A 15151-nucleotide genomic window follows, 5' to 3' on the forward strand; every position below is an offset into this window, starting at 1 on the left:
GCCCTGGTCATACACACCAGGACTCCTCTGGGTTCATGGCTTGCCTTCCAGATACTCAGCGTGCCTGGAGTTCCAGAGGCCAGGACTCAGCCTTTCTTCCTTGTCCCTTCCTTTATGGCTCACCACTGAAGAGTAGGTGCCTGTGTGCCCTGCCTTAGCAGGCTATAGGACCTTCTGAAGTGTGTGCTCTCAGCAGCCAGCATCTAGATGAAGAATTGCCTCATAGGGTCCTCATCTGGCCTGGGATAAGGGACATGACTTTTTCTTTTGTAAAGGCAGGGTTTCTTTGTTAGTTCTGGCTGTCCTGGATTCACTCTATATACTAGGCTGGCCTCTAACTCAAGAGACTCACCTGCCTCTGCCTTCCAAATGCTGGGATTAAAGGTGTGTGACACCACCGCCCAGGGGGACATAACATTTTAATATAGTTTATCTGACCATCTGCTTCATACAGTTCATCAAAGACTGAAAAACCATTTGTGTTGCAGCTTTTCAAAATCAACTAATTAAGCTTGCAAACAAATGCTCATTCTCACCCCACATCATTCCCACTCCTCACCTGGCCCAACTCTGAGTTTCACCTAGTCTCTGACCTTACTTACCCCTGGAATATGGTCCCGAATTTAGGGAAGAGAATGGGGAACGGCTAGGCACTGCCCACCTGCTTCATAGAAGATGGGCAATCAGGCCCTAGAGTAGGCTTGCTCTCAGCTCACGGTGTCTCAAGAAATGTGGGAGTCACTCATTAATCCACCAACAATAAAGAACTGTAGCTGCTTAGCAGGGGCAAGCAAGGCATATGATAAGAGACACAGGTATTAACTATTGCCTTGTCCCCAAAAGGCAGCTTTATGACTCTGTCCATGACGGCTTGGGACTCGGGGAAACAGATGGATCTAGAGAGGTGGGACACTTTCAGGAAATGAACTGACTGGCCCCCTTTTCTGCTCCTGCAAACAAATCACAGGCCTGGGTGCTGTAAGGGATTCTGGCTAAGGCAACTCATAAGAGTTACAAAATAGTCCCAGTGCTGAGATTAAAGGGGTGGTGGTGTCTCACTCCTCTAATCCCAGCACTCAGGAGACGGCAGGAGGATCTCTGTGAGTTTGAGGCCAGTGAGTTCCACTGCTAGGCATAGTGGTGCATGCTTGCAATTCCTGCACACGGGAGATAAAAGCAGGAGGATCAGAAGTTCAAGGCTAGCCTCAGCTACCTAATGAGTCTGAGGCTAGCCTGGGCTATATGAGTCTGTTTCAAGGAACAAAACTCACAGCTGAGTACTTCCCAGAAGTCAAACAGTGAGGCTGTTTTTCAAGATGGTGGCCAGGTGTCAGTGACACAAGCAAATGAAGGCCCAGCACTGCCTTCCTGCCTGGACTCCTCTTCCTCACTTCCTGCCAGCTCTTCTGTAAGTTTTTTTTCTTTTGTTCACACTCATCTGCTCCCCTCATCTCCATGGCCAGTCTTGGGCCAGTCCTGTTGGTCTTGCTGGCCCCAGGAGTCTTTACCTTTACATGTACTTGCTGTCCAAAACGGAGATGCAGCCAGCCCAGGTCTGCCTCTCAGCTGTTTCAGAGCATCACTATTTGTTAGTCACATGATAAGGTGGGTCTACAGTTTGCCTAGTGGGTGCTCAGAGCTACCAGCAGACGGAAGAAGACAATCATCCTTGGAGGGGACAGAAGAGACCACAAATCAATGCCAGGAGCAGCCAGGGCAGAGCCTGCAGGTCAAGTGGAATGGCCAGGCACTTGGGCAATGACAGCAGTCTTGAAGGACATGTATTGAGGTAGAGTGACAAGAGGTGAAGAGAGGACACCTTGCAGACTGAGGGTACTGAGCTCCGTGGCTGTTTGAAGAGGGTTTTCCAGATCCTTGTTGGGATGCAGGCAAGAATAGAGACCTATGGCCCATGGCTAAGATGCTTCTAAAGGGGGCAGGCTGGGCAGCATAGGAACTGCAAGGCAGGGAGGCATGGGAGAGACTGGACATGCAGATATGATATGGGATGGGGTGGGAAGAGAGGGGAGGGACACTATGACCACACATGACCAATAGGTATTCATGGAATGTGTTAGATGGAGCCCACAGTTGGGTTGCAGCTCAGCAAGGGCAGTGCTGAAGTATGTCCGAGGCTGCTGCCTGCTCACGTCTTCGGGGATGGCTTGTGGCACAGAGAAATGTGAAAGACCCCACTCTGACCATGTGGTGACAAACTGTAGGAACTAGCAGCAAAGGCAGCCAGATATCCCCTCAGATCTATGTGCCCCTGGGCTCTTGAGTGACATGACAACTTAAAAGGCCCCTTCCTTTCTGTGGGTGCTGGCCCCTAGCTCTCCACTCCTGCCATGTGTCTATTAGTCAAGACTCATAATTCCAAAAGGAGCAGGCCTGTGTTCCTGGCCAAGTGCTCCGCAGGCCTACAGTTCAGGCTGGCTAGGCAGTTGGGAGGGCTTTGTAATGGTTGAGGATTGACCTAAAGCTGACACTATCCTCATGGAAGATACTTTACCCTCATTAAGCTTTTTACATTTACTTAAAAAAAAAAAATGGTATATGTATATCCATGCATGTATGTGCATGTGAGTGCAGGTGCCCTTGGAGGCCAGAGGCATCTGATACCCCGAGGCTACATGGATGCTGGGAATTGAACTCAGGTCCTCTGTAAGAGCAGTATGTACGCTTAACATCTAAGCCATCTCCAGACCCTTAATGTGTGTGTGTGTGTGTGTGTGTGTGTGTGTGTGTGTGTGTGTGTACATGTGTGTGCATGAAGTACATGTAAGGGTAAAGCATATGTCATGAGTGTGGAGATCATAAAACAACTTTTCAGATTAGGTTTCTACCTTCCCCTTTTATGTAGGATTGAACTCACATTGCTAAATTTCACACCAAGTGCCTTTATCTGCTGTGCCACTCAGTGACCTGGTCTGATGTTTGCCCAGCATAGTGGCTCACACCTATAGTCTCAGTTTAGGAGACTGAGGCAGAAGGGTTGCCATCAGTGTGAGATCACGGGGACCAGAAGAAATGAGGCAGACACACCATCCAGGGGACTGGGATTAGCTTCGGAATGTGACAATTTATTTGAGGGTGAAAGAGGTCTCACCCCCTTTTCCTGGCATCGATACAATATTGAAGAGCAGCAGAACAAAACGAACGAGACAGAGTGATCAGCACGAGCCCGCCCTCCCCTGGCCCAGAAGCTACCAAACCCACATCCAAAATAAGCTACCTTCCCCGCCAGAAGTTCTCCCCAAGGGGCCCCACCCTTCATCCACCGGCTAGCTTTACCATGTTCCTGTCATTAACCACTGGAGGCAAAGCTTAGCCAGCTGGGAGCTGGATGGTTGAACCACAGACAAAGGCAGACACGTCACCCTTAAAACGCGAGAGAAAAGAGACAGTGCCCGTCCCCAAATATAGAGCTATGTACGTATATTATATATATATATAGAATCCATTCGTGCAGTTCATCAAATGAGCTTCTTAAAAATTAAAACAAAATTATAAGATACATATTTCTTTAGGCCTTTGTGTTTTTAAGTTAAAACCAACAAAAAGATGCCTGCTTCACCCCTTGGCACAGGTGTGCCCAGCATTTGACTCCTTCCTTCCACCTGACCTCTTCAGACCCTCTGGCTCCATCACCTAGCTGACGCTCTGCGTACAGTGGGAGTGGAGTCCTGACTCCTGTATGGACGGAGGGACCTATAGGCTAGGAAGTGGGTCCTTACCCCCACCTAACCTTCTCGGTGGTGGCTGTCAGAAGGGGCGCCGAACCCCACTCTCTGGGCTTCATGAACCAAGAAGAGAAGCAGACAGAACAAAACTAAAACCCTTAAATTTTCTCTTATCTTTTAAAAAGTGATTCCTTGAACCGCAGAAGCCCCAGAGAGGCCGCCTTGGCCTAGTGCACCGGAACCCAAGGGCAGAGCTGACCAGACCGGGTTCCACCATCCATTGAAGTGCAAAACAAAACAAAGAAGAAAAGAAAGCCAACCAAACAAACCAGAAAAGTAAGGGAAAGGGGTATGGCCTCTCAGGTCCCCAGATGTCAGGAAGTCTGGCCTAAGCCCAGATGCTTGACCGGCCTAGTTTCTGCAAGGGCCAACTCTCTAGTCTAGGCACCAGCCAGCCTGACTCCCTGCTTTCCCTCTGAAGGCCAGGGAAGCCTGGGCTCTAAGCCCTCCTCACTGCAGCGAAGTAGTTTAACCTCCTTTGAAAGAGACAATTCCCCCTCCCACTGACGCAAGGGTGGCTTGCCCAGAGGAAGGAGGCTCATTTTGCTCCCTTAGGGGATGTGGGCAGCTGGAGGCCCCGGAGGGCTTTGTGCACAGGCCTAGCTGCTCTGAACAGCCCTTTCATAGAGGGACTGACTAAACCAGGATGGGCCCCAACCTTCCATCTCAAAACCCAAGACCCTGGGGACTCACCTACTTCCATTTCCTGACAAGTGGGTGGGAAGGGTGCATTTACAGGGCATGACCACCAGGGAGGTCATTTCACATACAAAAATAAAGCAAACCGGACTGCAACTTCTGCTTGCAAACAAAGAAAAGCAGCAAGAGGGGTCGGGGCCTGAAGTAGGCTGATGGTGCAATGTTGTGTAGGGTCTGTGTAGAGCCCTAGGCCTCTTACTCCAGGCCATCTGGGAGAGGAAGAAGGGCTCTGCTCACCAGCAGTCCTGGGCATTCCCCTCGTCCAGTCACCTTGAGGCCTTGTGTGCGAGTTACCCCATCAGCGGCTTCTGAAGCCCGTATCCCTTTCCTAACCAGCGGAACTCAAAGGTGACTTGGTCTTTAGGGTGACAGGACTCAGCAAGCTGGTGAAAAGTAATAGCGCGTGGATGAGAAGTCTTCCTGGGGGAAAAAACACAGTGAATCTAGTCCCCAAGGAGTCCCACGACTGCCACCTGCCTGTCCCCAGAGCTTCCTGCTAGCTCCCTGGACACTGGCTGTCACTCTTCCTTTCAAGCAAGGAGTGGAATGTAATCTATTCCTATGTCACCAAAGAACACTTGCCCTGCCTGTTGCCAAGGAAGGAGGGCAGCATGGCCATCTATGGTGCCTTCGACCCTGGGGGACCCCCCAGCTAGCTCAGGCCTCCCCCTTACTCTAACACTGCCACCTCACCTGTGCAATCGCTGCGTTCCTATGTTCTCTTTAAATAGCTTTCTCCCTCCACCCCACACTTAGGAATCCCACAATATTTTTTTCTACTTTTTCTTTTCTTTGTTTTTTTTTTAACTTTTTAAAAATTTTTTTCTTTTTTTCCCATTTTTTGCAAAACTAACTCTTTCACTTTCCTGTCATAAAATCACCTCTGAAAACACAACTTCTTTACAAAAAAGGTCACAAATGACACAGACTCTCAGGAAAACACATTTCTATGGTCTCTGCAAACACCTGTAACTGGCACCCAGGTGGTGGCTCACCTGGGTAAAGGGGAGGGGGAAATCGCCTCTGGGGACAGAGGTGAAATACCAGCCCTTATTTGGGGGAAAAGCCAATTGGCACTTGGACGGTATCAGGGTTAACACAGGACAAGGTGGGACCTGGACTGTGGTCCCCCTCAAACCCTGTGAGGAGCCGTTTCATACCCTGGGTCGAGGAGGGCTGGGGCTGCGCTGCAGACCCTGGCAGGGGGTAGGAGAGAAGAGTATCTTCCCCTAAGACCAGAATACTTGTCCTTGGGTCAGCTGACTCCACCTTTTACCATGCTCTGAGCAAGGTACCAAGAGCCAGCTCAGGCTACACATAGAAACATCCCACTCAACACCCAAGTGAGTCTCAGGCAGTGGCCAAGGGCAGGCCAGTGGAGTCCCTAGTGCTGTCTGGGGACAGGCACCCTCCCTCTCCCCTCTGGCCTGCCCACTGTCCTTGTACCTGGCTTTGGTCTCGGCCATCAGCATGGATGCCTCGGTTCCCTAGCAGCAGAAGGCAAGCGAAGCTGCCCAAGGCACCCAAAGTCTTCCAACAGGCTAGACTGCCAGGGAGCTCAGCAGTTAAAAGCAAACCAGAAGGGTGGGAGAAACCAAAGATCCTGGGAGGTCTCTAGGCCTTTTCTTTCCTCCAACATCTGCAATAAGAGAGGCTGGAGCTGGGCCCTCCCCATCACAGTCCTCCCCATGCTATGTCTGCAGTGTGAAGGTCTGACTTTCAAGCGTAACACCCCAAGAAGGGCCTGAGGGTTTCATGTCCCCTCAGGAACCTGGGGTTGGAAAAGAGGCCTGTGGCTTCCACGACAAACCACACAGACTGGACTGTATCAGGCCTGGCTAAGGCAAGGGAGGCCACGCCTTCAGTGACCCTGTTCTAAGGAACCGTAAAGGGTGTTGCAGGAAAGCCTGACGCCCTGCACCCAACACACACATGGATCCACACAAGAACAAGCCAAGGGGCAAACACACATGCACAGAAGTTTCCACAGCAGGTTCCTGCAGCACCTTTGGTAGAAAATGTAGGGGGCTTTCAGATGCCCAGAGGCTGCAGCAGGGTGCTATGTCTGCCAGCCCCTCCACCTTCAAAGGGGTTTTGGATAGAGACAGGGTGTGGGGAGCACAAAATCTGTGTGAGCCTGGTCCAGATGTAGGCAAGCAGGGAAGGGACCTCTGGCCCAGCTGCTGCCACCCTCAATGGTGTTGAGGGAGGAGCCTATGTTAGCATCATCCTTCACTCAGTCCCAGGTGGCACTAAGAGACTGTGCCCACCGTAGGTGGGATCTCCTAGGGGCCCTGAAGCAGCCAAGATAGCACCGAGACCAGACACTGCACACAGAGCAAGAAGCAAGCGAGAGGCAGGGTGGGGTGTAGGTAGGACAGTTCTTGGGCTTCCCCAGAAGCCACCTACTGGGCCCCACCTGCAGAATCAGGGACATTTCCATGGACTCCAGGGAGCATTTCTTCCTTCCTGTGCCCTAACCACATTCAGGACTACCCAGCCACATCCCTGGGTCAACACCGAGCCATTTGAGGCAAGCAAAGCACAGGCAGACAGGTCTGAGGGCAGGGACGGGGTGGGAGCACAAGTATGATTCTAGGAAGGAGGCCCCCCCCCAAAGCCTTCCTCCTTGGAGAAACCCCTCACTTGCTGGGCCCAGTGCCACCACCACCCCCTGCAGCACCTGCCACACCCGCAGCCACCTTCTCGAAATCCTCAGGGCTGCAGAATTCTTTGATGGTCACGGTCAGGAGGTTGCTGGTGACGTCTGTGACGACTACATTGGAGCACGGTGACATCTCGGGACGCCAGTCCCCAGCCTCAGGCTCGGAGCAGGCACCTGTGGGCTCCAGGGCTGTGTGGAGCACTTGGCCTGCAGCAGCAGTGACATCAGGAGGTGCCCGCTGGCCGGTGGCTGCCACCTCAGGAGGGATGGACAGATCCAGCACCTCTGGCTCTCGCCAGTTGGGGGCAGATCGGCTCATGGTCTCAGGGAGCAGCTTGGGCGGTGCATCGTCTGGGTCAGAGGACTGCAGTGTGGGTGAGGGGCAGCCGGAAGAGCTGGAGCTGTGTGCGTCATAAGGGGCAGCTGCCGGGGTGGACAGGAGCAGCCCAGGCCCGGAGGAGGCCATGTCGGCTTTGCCTGCGGTAGAGGGCGCCAGAGGGGCGGGCGGGGGTTTGTACAGCGCAAAGGTGCCAAACTTCATATGGCGGATCTGGGTGCGCAGCATGCTCTCGCTGAACTTCTTGCTTTTCCCAATGACCCGGTTCCGTGATGGGACTTTGGGGCGGGCAAGCGCCCCTGCACCCTGCGCAGTGCTGCCTCCTCCTGGACCCTTGTCAATCACCTTCAGGTTCAGGATGATGCGGTTCCGCTTGGGCTCCCGGGGCTTCACCTTGCGGTTGATGATGCGCACGGTCTCAGAAAAGGGCGAGATGGGTGGGCGCAGGCCAGGGCTGCCTCCTTGTGGGTCTGGTCGTGGCAGGGGACGGCGGGACATGCGGTGGCAGCGGCGGATGTCTTTCTTTAGCCGGTGCACAGCGGCACTGGAGTGCAGCTTGGGCGAGGAGGCGCTGGCGCTCGGCTTGACAGAAAAATGCACATCACTGATGCGGAGCGCCTCGGCCTGGGCCCGGGCCTGCGAAAAGGGACGTGGGTGGGATCTCAAGACTTACAGCAGTCCCTGGACACCCCTAAGCCAGATAGCCCTAAGCTCCGTCAACATATATTCAGGAGACTACAAGAATAACCAGTGACTTATGACCCTTCAGACAGAAAAGGACTGGGGGCGGGGGCCAGCTCGGATAGTAGAGTGCTTGGCCTAGCATGTATGGGGCCCTAGGTTCCCCAGCACAACTTAAACCTGTCACCAGTCATGGTGGGGCACACCTGTAATCGCAGCATTCCATAGTGGATGCAGGTGGATTAGAAGTTCAAGGTTATCTTCAGCTACACAGTATGTTTGAGGCTAGCATGGGTTACATGACATTCTTAAGACTTGGTCTTTTCTACTACCACTAAGTGTGCATGTGTGGGGGTGGGTGTGTGGGTGTTCCACAGGCCACTCTTGCTGACTCAAGAATGACATGGACCATGTAAGGGAAGCTTCCATGAAGGATCCCAGCCAAGTTGGGTACTTTTCCAAGGGTTAATTCTTGACAGTAGACCCTCACTGATCCTACCTCCCAGGTGCATCCCTGACTCCACAGATGACCGTCAACTCTAGAGACCATTGTCCCAGCCTGCAGGCCCTCATACTACCCACACCAGTGGTTCCCAAAAACTATACCCAGAAGCCAGTATCAGAACACAGCCTAGGCCTTTGGTGGGGATGAGAAAACCAAGCAGAGACAAGTGTGAGCTCTGAAAAGCCCCAGGGTTCAACAGCGATTCAGCTGCTACCTCAGGGGAACCCACCCCAGAAAGGCCCTCCAAGCTCTGGTTCCCAGCCCGACCCGCCCCTTGCCAGAAGACTTAGAATGGATAGTAGACACGGGCTCCTCCATGACCAGCCCTTCCTTCACTGAGAAAGATGAGGGCCAGCTGCTCAGGTCTAGGAATGGCATTCTCAATAGCTGCTGCTGTCTCTGGAGAAGACGGTGACTTTGTGCAGTGCAGGGAGCACAGCAGAGACCAGACCCACCCAGATATGCAGAGAACCCCAGCAGTTCCTAAGGCCAGAGTGGGACAAGGGCTGGGGATGGAGCCACGCAGGCCACACTCCAGTGCTGTGAGGATGCAGTGGCAGGAGGTGACATCTGTGGCTGCATTCCAAGAGTAACAGACACTCCTGCTCCAGTGGGGCAAAGCAGCCTGTTAGTTTGTGACTGCATTAATCTAGTATGGAGACTAGGTAAGGAGTGACTCATTCTCATGGCTAACCCGTCAGGGCCCCCAGAAGGAATCTGTGTTTGGGGGAGCTCTTCATCTCCAATCCCCACACATTGGATGCTTACTTAGTACAAAGAGACAGCCTATATACTCCGACGGCTCTCCTGGCTTGTGGTGAACTAATGTCTTACCAGGTGGCCCACACCCTCAAGGGAGAAATACACCTTGAGATACTTGGCTCTGCCCCAAAGCTAGGAACTACCTGTCAACACTCACTAACACTGGGTGGCTGCCCACAAATGGACACAGCTAGCTCCCAGGACTTCTCTCTCCAGTGAGTTCCCCTTACACTCCTTCCCAGCCACATCCCCAGGGGAGTTTAAGAATCTCTTCAGAAGCTAGAATATGGCATTCATTCACTCCCAGGCCTGGTGTTTTGTTCTTTTGAATGTGTATGTACACAGATGCCCACATTAGCCAGAAAGGGTCATCTCTCAGAGCTGGAGTTACAGGTGTCTGGGGTCTGGCCCTCTGATAGAACAATGCACTCTCAGCTGCTGAGCCATCTCTCCAGTCCCCACACTGACTGGCTGGGTGCTACAGAGGTCCAGTGGTGACAAATGCTCCACAGAGAGAATATGTACAAACAGTTGACCCAGGATGACAGTCTCCAAACCCCAGACTCCCCTTGTGTGTGATCCTAATGGGTCCTGCCATAATGCTCTCCTGTGGTCAACATCAGAACACCTATTGACCACACAAGTGGAGGCAGCCAGTACTTGGGACAAGCTACGGTTACCTGTAGATGCCAGGCTTCTGAGAAACCAGCTTTTCCTAAGGTATGCTTCCAAACTGTCTGTAAGAAACATTTACTAGGTCTAAACAGTATTGCATAAGATACAATTCTTGGGCTGGAGAGATGGCTCAGAGGTTAAGAGTAATGGCTGCTCTTCTAGAGGGCCCAGGTTCAGTTCCCAGAACCCACATGGCAGCTCACAAGTGTCTGCAATGGCAATTCTGAGGATCCTCTTCTGGCCTCCATGGGCACCAGGCATGAACATGGCACACATACATACATGCAAACCTTTAAATATTAAAAAACAAAACAAACAAACATGTATTTTCCTCAGGTTGAGATTTTTTGACAGTAGGACCTAGGTCTGTCTAGTGAATTTCAAAAGTCACTGCAGATATCAGTCACAACACTCTGACATGACAAGTGGCTCCAGAGTTTGGAATGTACTACAGACAACATCTAGACACTGCCAATAGCTCCTTGTGATGGTGGGCAAATTATTGATCTGTTTTCTTTTCCCAGATGTGAAATGGGGATAGGCCAGTAATCTCAAAACGGCTCAGTATAGCTCCTGGCCAAAAATGTTAAGTGCATTTTGTTGAACTGCCTCCTAGTCACATAGCAACAGGTCTGCCCCAAGCTACCTCTACATCCCTTCAAGCCCTGCAGTTTCCTAAATTCTGGATTAAGATGCACTGTAGGCGGCTCCACCCCTGCACTAGAGACTCTCAGCCATGTTTCTCGAAGATGTGTTCAACTTCACTCTTAAAACTATTCCCATTTGTGAAATGGGGATAGTACTCCCAACTCCACTGGGATGTTGAGGATATTAAAGAAGATGATTCGAGCAGGGGACTCAGCACTGCTGGGATCACAGGCAACCCAGAAACTACTACTTTAGGAAAAAGGTATTTTGATAATTGATGCTCAAGATCATTACTACCTTGGCCACTAGAGGGCGCTCCAGCTGCGCTGAGAGACTGTCAACACACCCCACCAGTCTTCCAGCTGCTCCGCCCACCCCTCCCTACCAGCAAGCATCCGGGTCAAGGTTGCAGCATTAATGCCCGAAGATGCACCGCGACTGGAGGTGGGGAGAGGGGTACAAAACTATAGAATTCTGGAAACCAATATTTTTTCCCACTTTTGCTTCTGGTCCAAAGCTAACCCTTATGACCAGTCCGTTGGCTGGGGGTAGGGGGCCATGTCAATCGGACTGCTCCACCCCCGCCCCCCCACTGAGCATGGAGTGCTTTGGACAAACTGGAGATTACAAGGTTCTGCATCTTGCAGTCTCTTCTCCAAAGAGCCCTTCCTGTTCTTCTGGTGGCAAATTTGTTGGGAAGGAAACCTGAGGCATCCTTAGTCCTTTAGGGAAACTACGGTGGCCTCATGAGGCCACCTGCAGCCTTGCCTTAAGTGGATAACACTGGTAGACTTGCTTTCCTCCTCCCGGGCTCTGTTCCTCCCTTATCAAAAAACCAAAACACCCCTAACTCTCTAAGATGGCTTCCTCTTAAATTCTTTGCTCCCTCGCCAACGCAAACAGGCTATATTTCACCATGCCCCACCCCATCTTCATTGGAACCTCCAGAAATATTCAGGATTGGGGGTAGACAGGCTTAGGACCCGAACGCTGCTAGTCCAGGGCAGATGATCAAACGCCAAGTTGAAGTAATTTAAGGTCAAATTCAAATTGGGCCCCCAAGTGCTAAGGGGAAGGCCCCAGAATACACTCTAAGAGGTGTGGGCAGCTACAGGGAAGGGAGGAGGGTAGCTTGCCAGGAGGTGAGCCTATACTCACTAGCTCCAAGGCTTTAACACACAGGACAGGGCAGGACAAGGCTGCGGAAGGGTCTCACAAGCAGAAAGAGCTTCCTGGTCTCCTCCTCGTTGAGTATGCTCCGACCTGCCTCACCCACCCCCTTCCTGAAGCCCACCCCTCACCCCCAGTCCCTGGTTTCATCCCTGATTACCCCACTCCTAGGCCCCTCTGGCTGGGCTGGCTGCGGCCTGCTGCCAGGGACTCACAACCACCCCCTGCCCATCTGGGGCCCCTCTGGAAAAGCCTGCCCGCCTAGGAAGCGGAGGATCTGTCCCTCCCTTGCAGGCCCTGTGCTGCGCCCTGGCTGGGGGCCCAAGAGGGGGCTGCTGGGACTGGGCCAGGTTACCTTTAGGAGGAAAGTTTTGGGTTTGGGTCCTCTCTTCTTGGGCCCATACAGCTCACGTTCCCTTTCCCTGCAGCCAAGAAACACCAAAAATTAAGTGTCCCGGGCCCCACTCCCCGGCCCAGCCCGCTTTTCCCGCTCCCCTGCACGGCGCCCCACCGCTCCGGCCAGCTTGCCCAACTCACTTCTGCTCGAAGGCGGCGATGAGCCTCGAATCCAAAATGTTCTCCTCTGGCTCCCAAGTGCTGTACCTGCCGAGTCACGCGTGCAAAATAGCAAAATGAAAACCCAAGGGGGCAGAGGCACACCTCGAGGACGCAAACACGCACCCCCCACCCAAGGCCCGAGTGCCTTCTTGCCGCCTCCCTGGTCCCCACGCCACCGACCCCACGTTACTCACTTGATCGCCCACCCCTTCCATTTCACCAGGTACTCGATGCGTCCCTGAAAAACAGAAAGAAAAAAAAAAAAATACGGGGTGGGGGTGGGGAAGATGCAGGGACGCGAGGAGGCAGCGGCGCGGGGGTGGCCGAGGAAGCCGGGCTAGCGGGACCGCTGCGCCCCGAGGGCCCGCGGTCTCCGACACGGCCGCGGGGAGCGCAGGGCTGTCCAGGACGAGGGCTCACCTTGCGGATCCGGCGTTTGATGATGGATTCGGCCGCGAAGACCCGCTCGCCCACTGCAGACAGCTCCATCTTGCTCAGAGGCACCCACAGCCCATAATACTCCCTGCTCCCGCGGCCGGTGCTGCACCGCTCGCGCACGCGCCCCAGCGCTCAGGCCCCCGGCGGGCGGGCGCTCGGCGGGGCGCGCGCTCTCGTTCCAGCTGCGGGCCGTCACGTGACGCTCGGGGCCTGAGCTCGGTTGCCAGGACCTCCCCCTCCCCCGGGGCGGTTGCTAGGGAAAATGAGCGCTCGCGGGGCGGGGGCGCGCGCTGGCTCTTAAAGGGGCCTGTCCTCTCCGCCGCAGTCCTGGCAGAAGACCGATGGATGCGTGGCTCTTGCCAAGCCGGTTGATGTGCAGTGCAATTTTACATTGCGCTGCTTCATCCTGAAGGTTCATCCCTGCAACTTCCTGCCCTCCTTTTAACTCCCCACGCCAGAATTGCCAGGCCCTCGACAGAGAGGTGCGATGAGTCCCCGAGTCTGCAGGCTCTGTGCATCCCCCCTGCAGACGTTTGCAAACAGTTAAATATGATACAGCAGAAATGCATTCGCTGCAGCTTTGCCAGGCCTTGTGGGGATTTCTTTAATACATCACCCCATCCATTATTTATGTATTCGTGGGAGTGTGGTTTTGTAACCGGTTCAGATGAGTTAAAACAAAAAACGCCATCGCAGGGAGGGGGGTGGAGGCGGGGTGACCCAGGTCTGCTGCGACCCGGGTCTTGAGCAGCACCTGCAAGTGAACCTCGAGGGCGATGTGTTTTGTAAAGCAAAGAGGGAGAGGTCTCAGAAGAGAACCGCCTGGCACCCCCGATTGAGTCTAAAGCGGGCTTTCTTTGGGTCACTCAGCAGAACCCGCCCTCGTGGTCACATCTGTTTTCGGATTTCAAGCCGCAGGCCACACCACTATCCTACAGCTCACAGATGCGGAGATGACTCCGCCATTGAATTTGGGGAGGCACAATCGGGATCTGGACCTATTCCTCAAGGATGTAGCCTGCCTCGTGAAATCTTCCATTCTGTTTTGAAATTAATCTTATTTTCCATTAGGCCAATGGTCTTGTACTTTGCAAAACAAAAAATATTGAACACATACAGACAAGGAAATGAAAAGTCAGCAGTACAGTTCATAACCTGCATAAAACCATTAGTATCATCTAGTACTGTTCTTCCCCTAAACCCAGGCCTGCACGACTATGCACACACACACACGTCACCCACGTGTACAGTACAGGCATATACATTCTATATATTTAAATGTTTAAGCAACATAGGTTTGAATTATTCATACTGTTCCTCCCCTGATGATATTGATTGAACATTAACACACATCTTGCCCCATACACTTGTTGCCTAGGGCTGGCCTGGGTAGGGGATGGGTGCTTGTAAGGGCCGGGGTTGTCTCTTGATTCTGAGATTGTCTCTTGATTCTGTGACAGGCTTATTAGGAAGGATGTGTATACATCTCTGCTGTAACACCATTTCTTGGAGGTGCAAATCCACCATATCAAAATCTCAGCTTTTCATCCTTGCAACATTACAGATATATATAGAGAGAGTACAGACATGAAATTGACTGAAATCCTTCTGCCTGCTCAAGACCTTTATGCCATTGAGAAAGTGCTCTTAGCTGGCATGATGGCAAACTCAAAGTGACCTTCTCTTGAGTAGAGAGCTGACCTCCTGGGGCAGTGTGGATCAGCAGGTAGGTTGACTGTATGGGCAGCTGTGCAATCGTGCTTGCTGAGGAGGCCACAGATGAGGAAAGTGCTCGTCAATCCACCATGGGATCATTTGGCAACCTCTGTGCCCGACTGTGAAAGAAAGCCTCGGGAAACAGGCCAGAACACTGAGAAAGGTGTTCACCACACAATGCAGACTGTTCATCACTGAGGTGGATCAGCCTCCCATGGCTGCTCTAACAAACAGCCCCAAATTTATCAGCTTAAGATGACACACTCTAGAGGGCAAAAGGCCCAAGTCAAGGTCACTGAGCTGAAGTCAAGGCTGAGGGAGCTTGAAGAGACAGCTCCTGGCTCAGCTGGCTTCTACGAGCTGCTGTCACTCCTTGGTACACGGCTTTGTTGCTCAATTCTTTAATCCTGTCATCACTTCACCACCATTGACTACCCTCCTGCTTCTTCAAAAGGACCCCGTGGTTATGTTGGCCCAAAATAATCTCCCTGGGGCAGCAATCTTAATCTAATCACAGCACCGTCCTTTCTCACACAGTCCATGTTCCCCTCTCT

At 52.7% G+C, this 15151-nt stretch overlaps 1 protein-coding gene across 2 annotated transcripts; it reads right to left on the bottom strand.

Moving 5' to 3' along the window:
- Positions 1-3062: 3062 nt before the first annotated feature.
- Positions 3063-13062, bottom strand: Cbx6 (chromobox 6). Of its 2 annotated transcripts, none has more exons than XM_035440768.1 (5): positions 12864-13062; positions 12638-12681; positions 12423-12488; positions 12241-12307; positions 3063-8026 (listed from the first exon to the last, which is right to left on the bottom strand). In XM_035440768.1, exons 1-5 carry the CDS (start codon positions 12930-12932, stop codon positions 7085-7087), a joined length of 1188 nt encoding a protein of 395 aa, XP_035296659.1. In that variant the 5' UTR covers positions 12933-13062; the 3' UTR covers positions 3063-7084. The 2 variants fall into 2 exon arrangements, with proteins under 2 accessions (XP_035296659.1, XP_027259828.1); XM_027404027.2 differs by having other exon boundaries at positions 3063-8080; positions 12864-13061.
- Between the last annotated feature and the right edge of the window lie 2089 nt (positions 13063-15151).

The sequence above is a fragment of the Cricetulus griseus genome, chromosome 2 (genome assembly GCF_003668045.3).
Source record: "Cricetulus griseus strain 17A/GY chromosome 2, alternate assembly CriGri-PICRH-1.0, whole genome shotgun sequence".
In the NCBI taxonomy this organism is placed as follows: domain Eukaryota; kingdom Metazoa; phylum Chordata; class Mammalia; order Rodentia; family Cricetidae; genus Cricetulus; species Cricetulus griseus.

Bases quoted from the DNA above. Each gene is read 5' to 3' on its own strand.
- Cbx6 (XM_027404027.2), bottom strand. From the start codon at position 12,932: ATGGAGCTGTCTGCAGTGGGCGAGCGGGTCTTCGCGGCCGAATCCATC. The intron at 12,682-12,863 runs GTGAGCCCTCGT...TCTGTTTTTCAG, and splicing joins TCAAACGCCGGATCCGCAAG to GGACGCATCGAGTACCTGGT. The intron at 12,308-12,422 runs GTGAGTTGGGCA...TCTTGGCTGCAG, and splicing joins ATCGCCGCCTTCGAGCAGAA to GGAAAGGGAACGTGAGCTGT.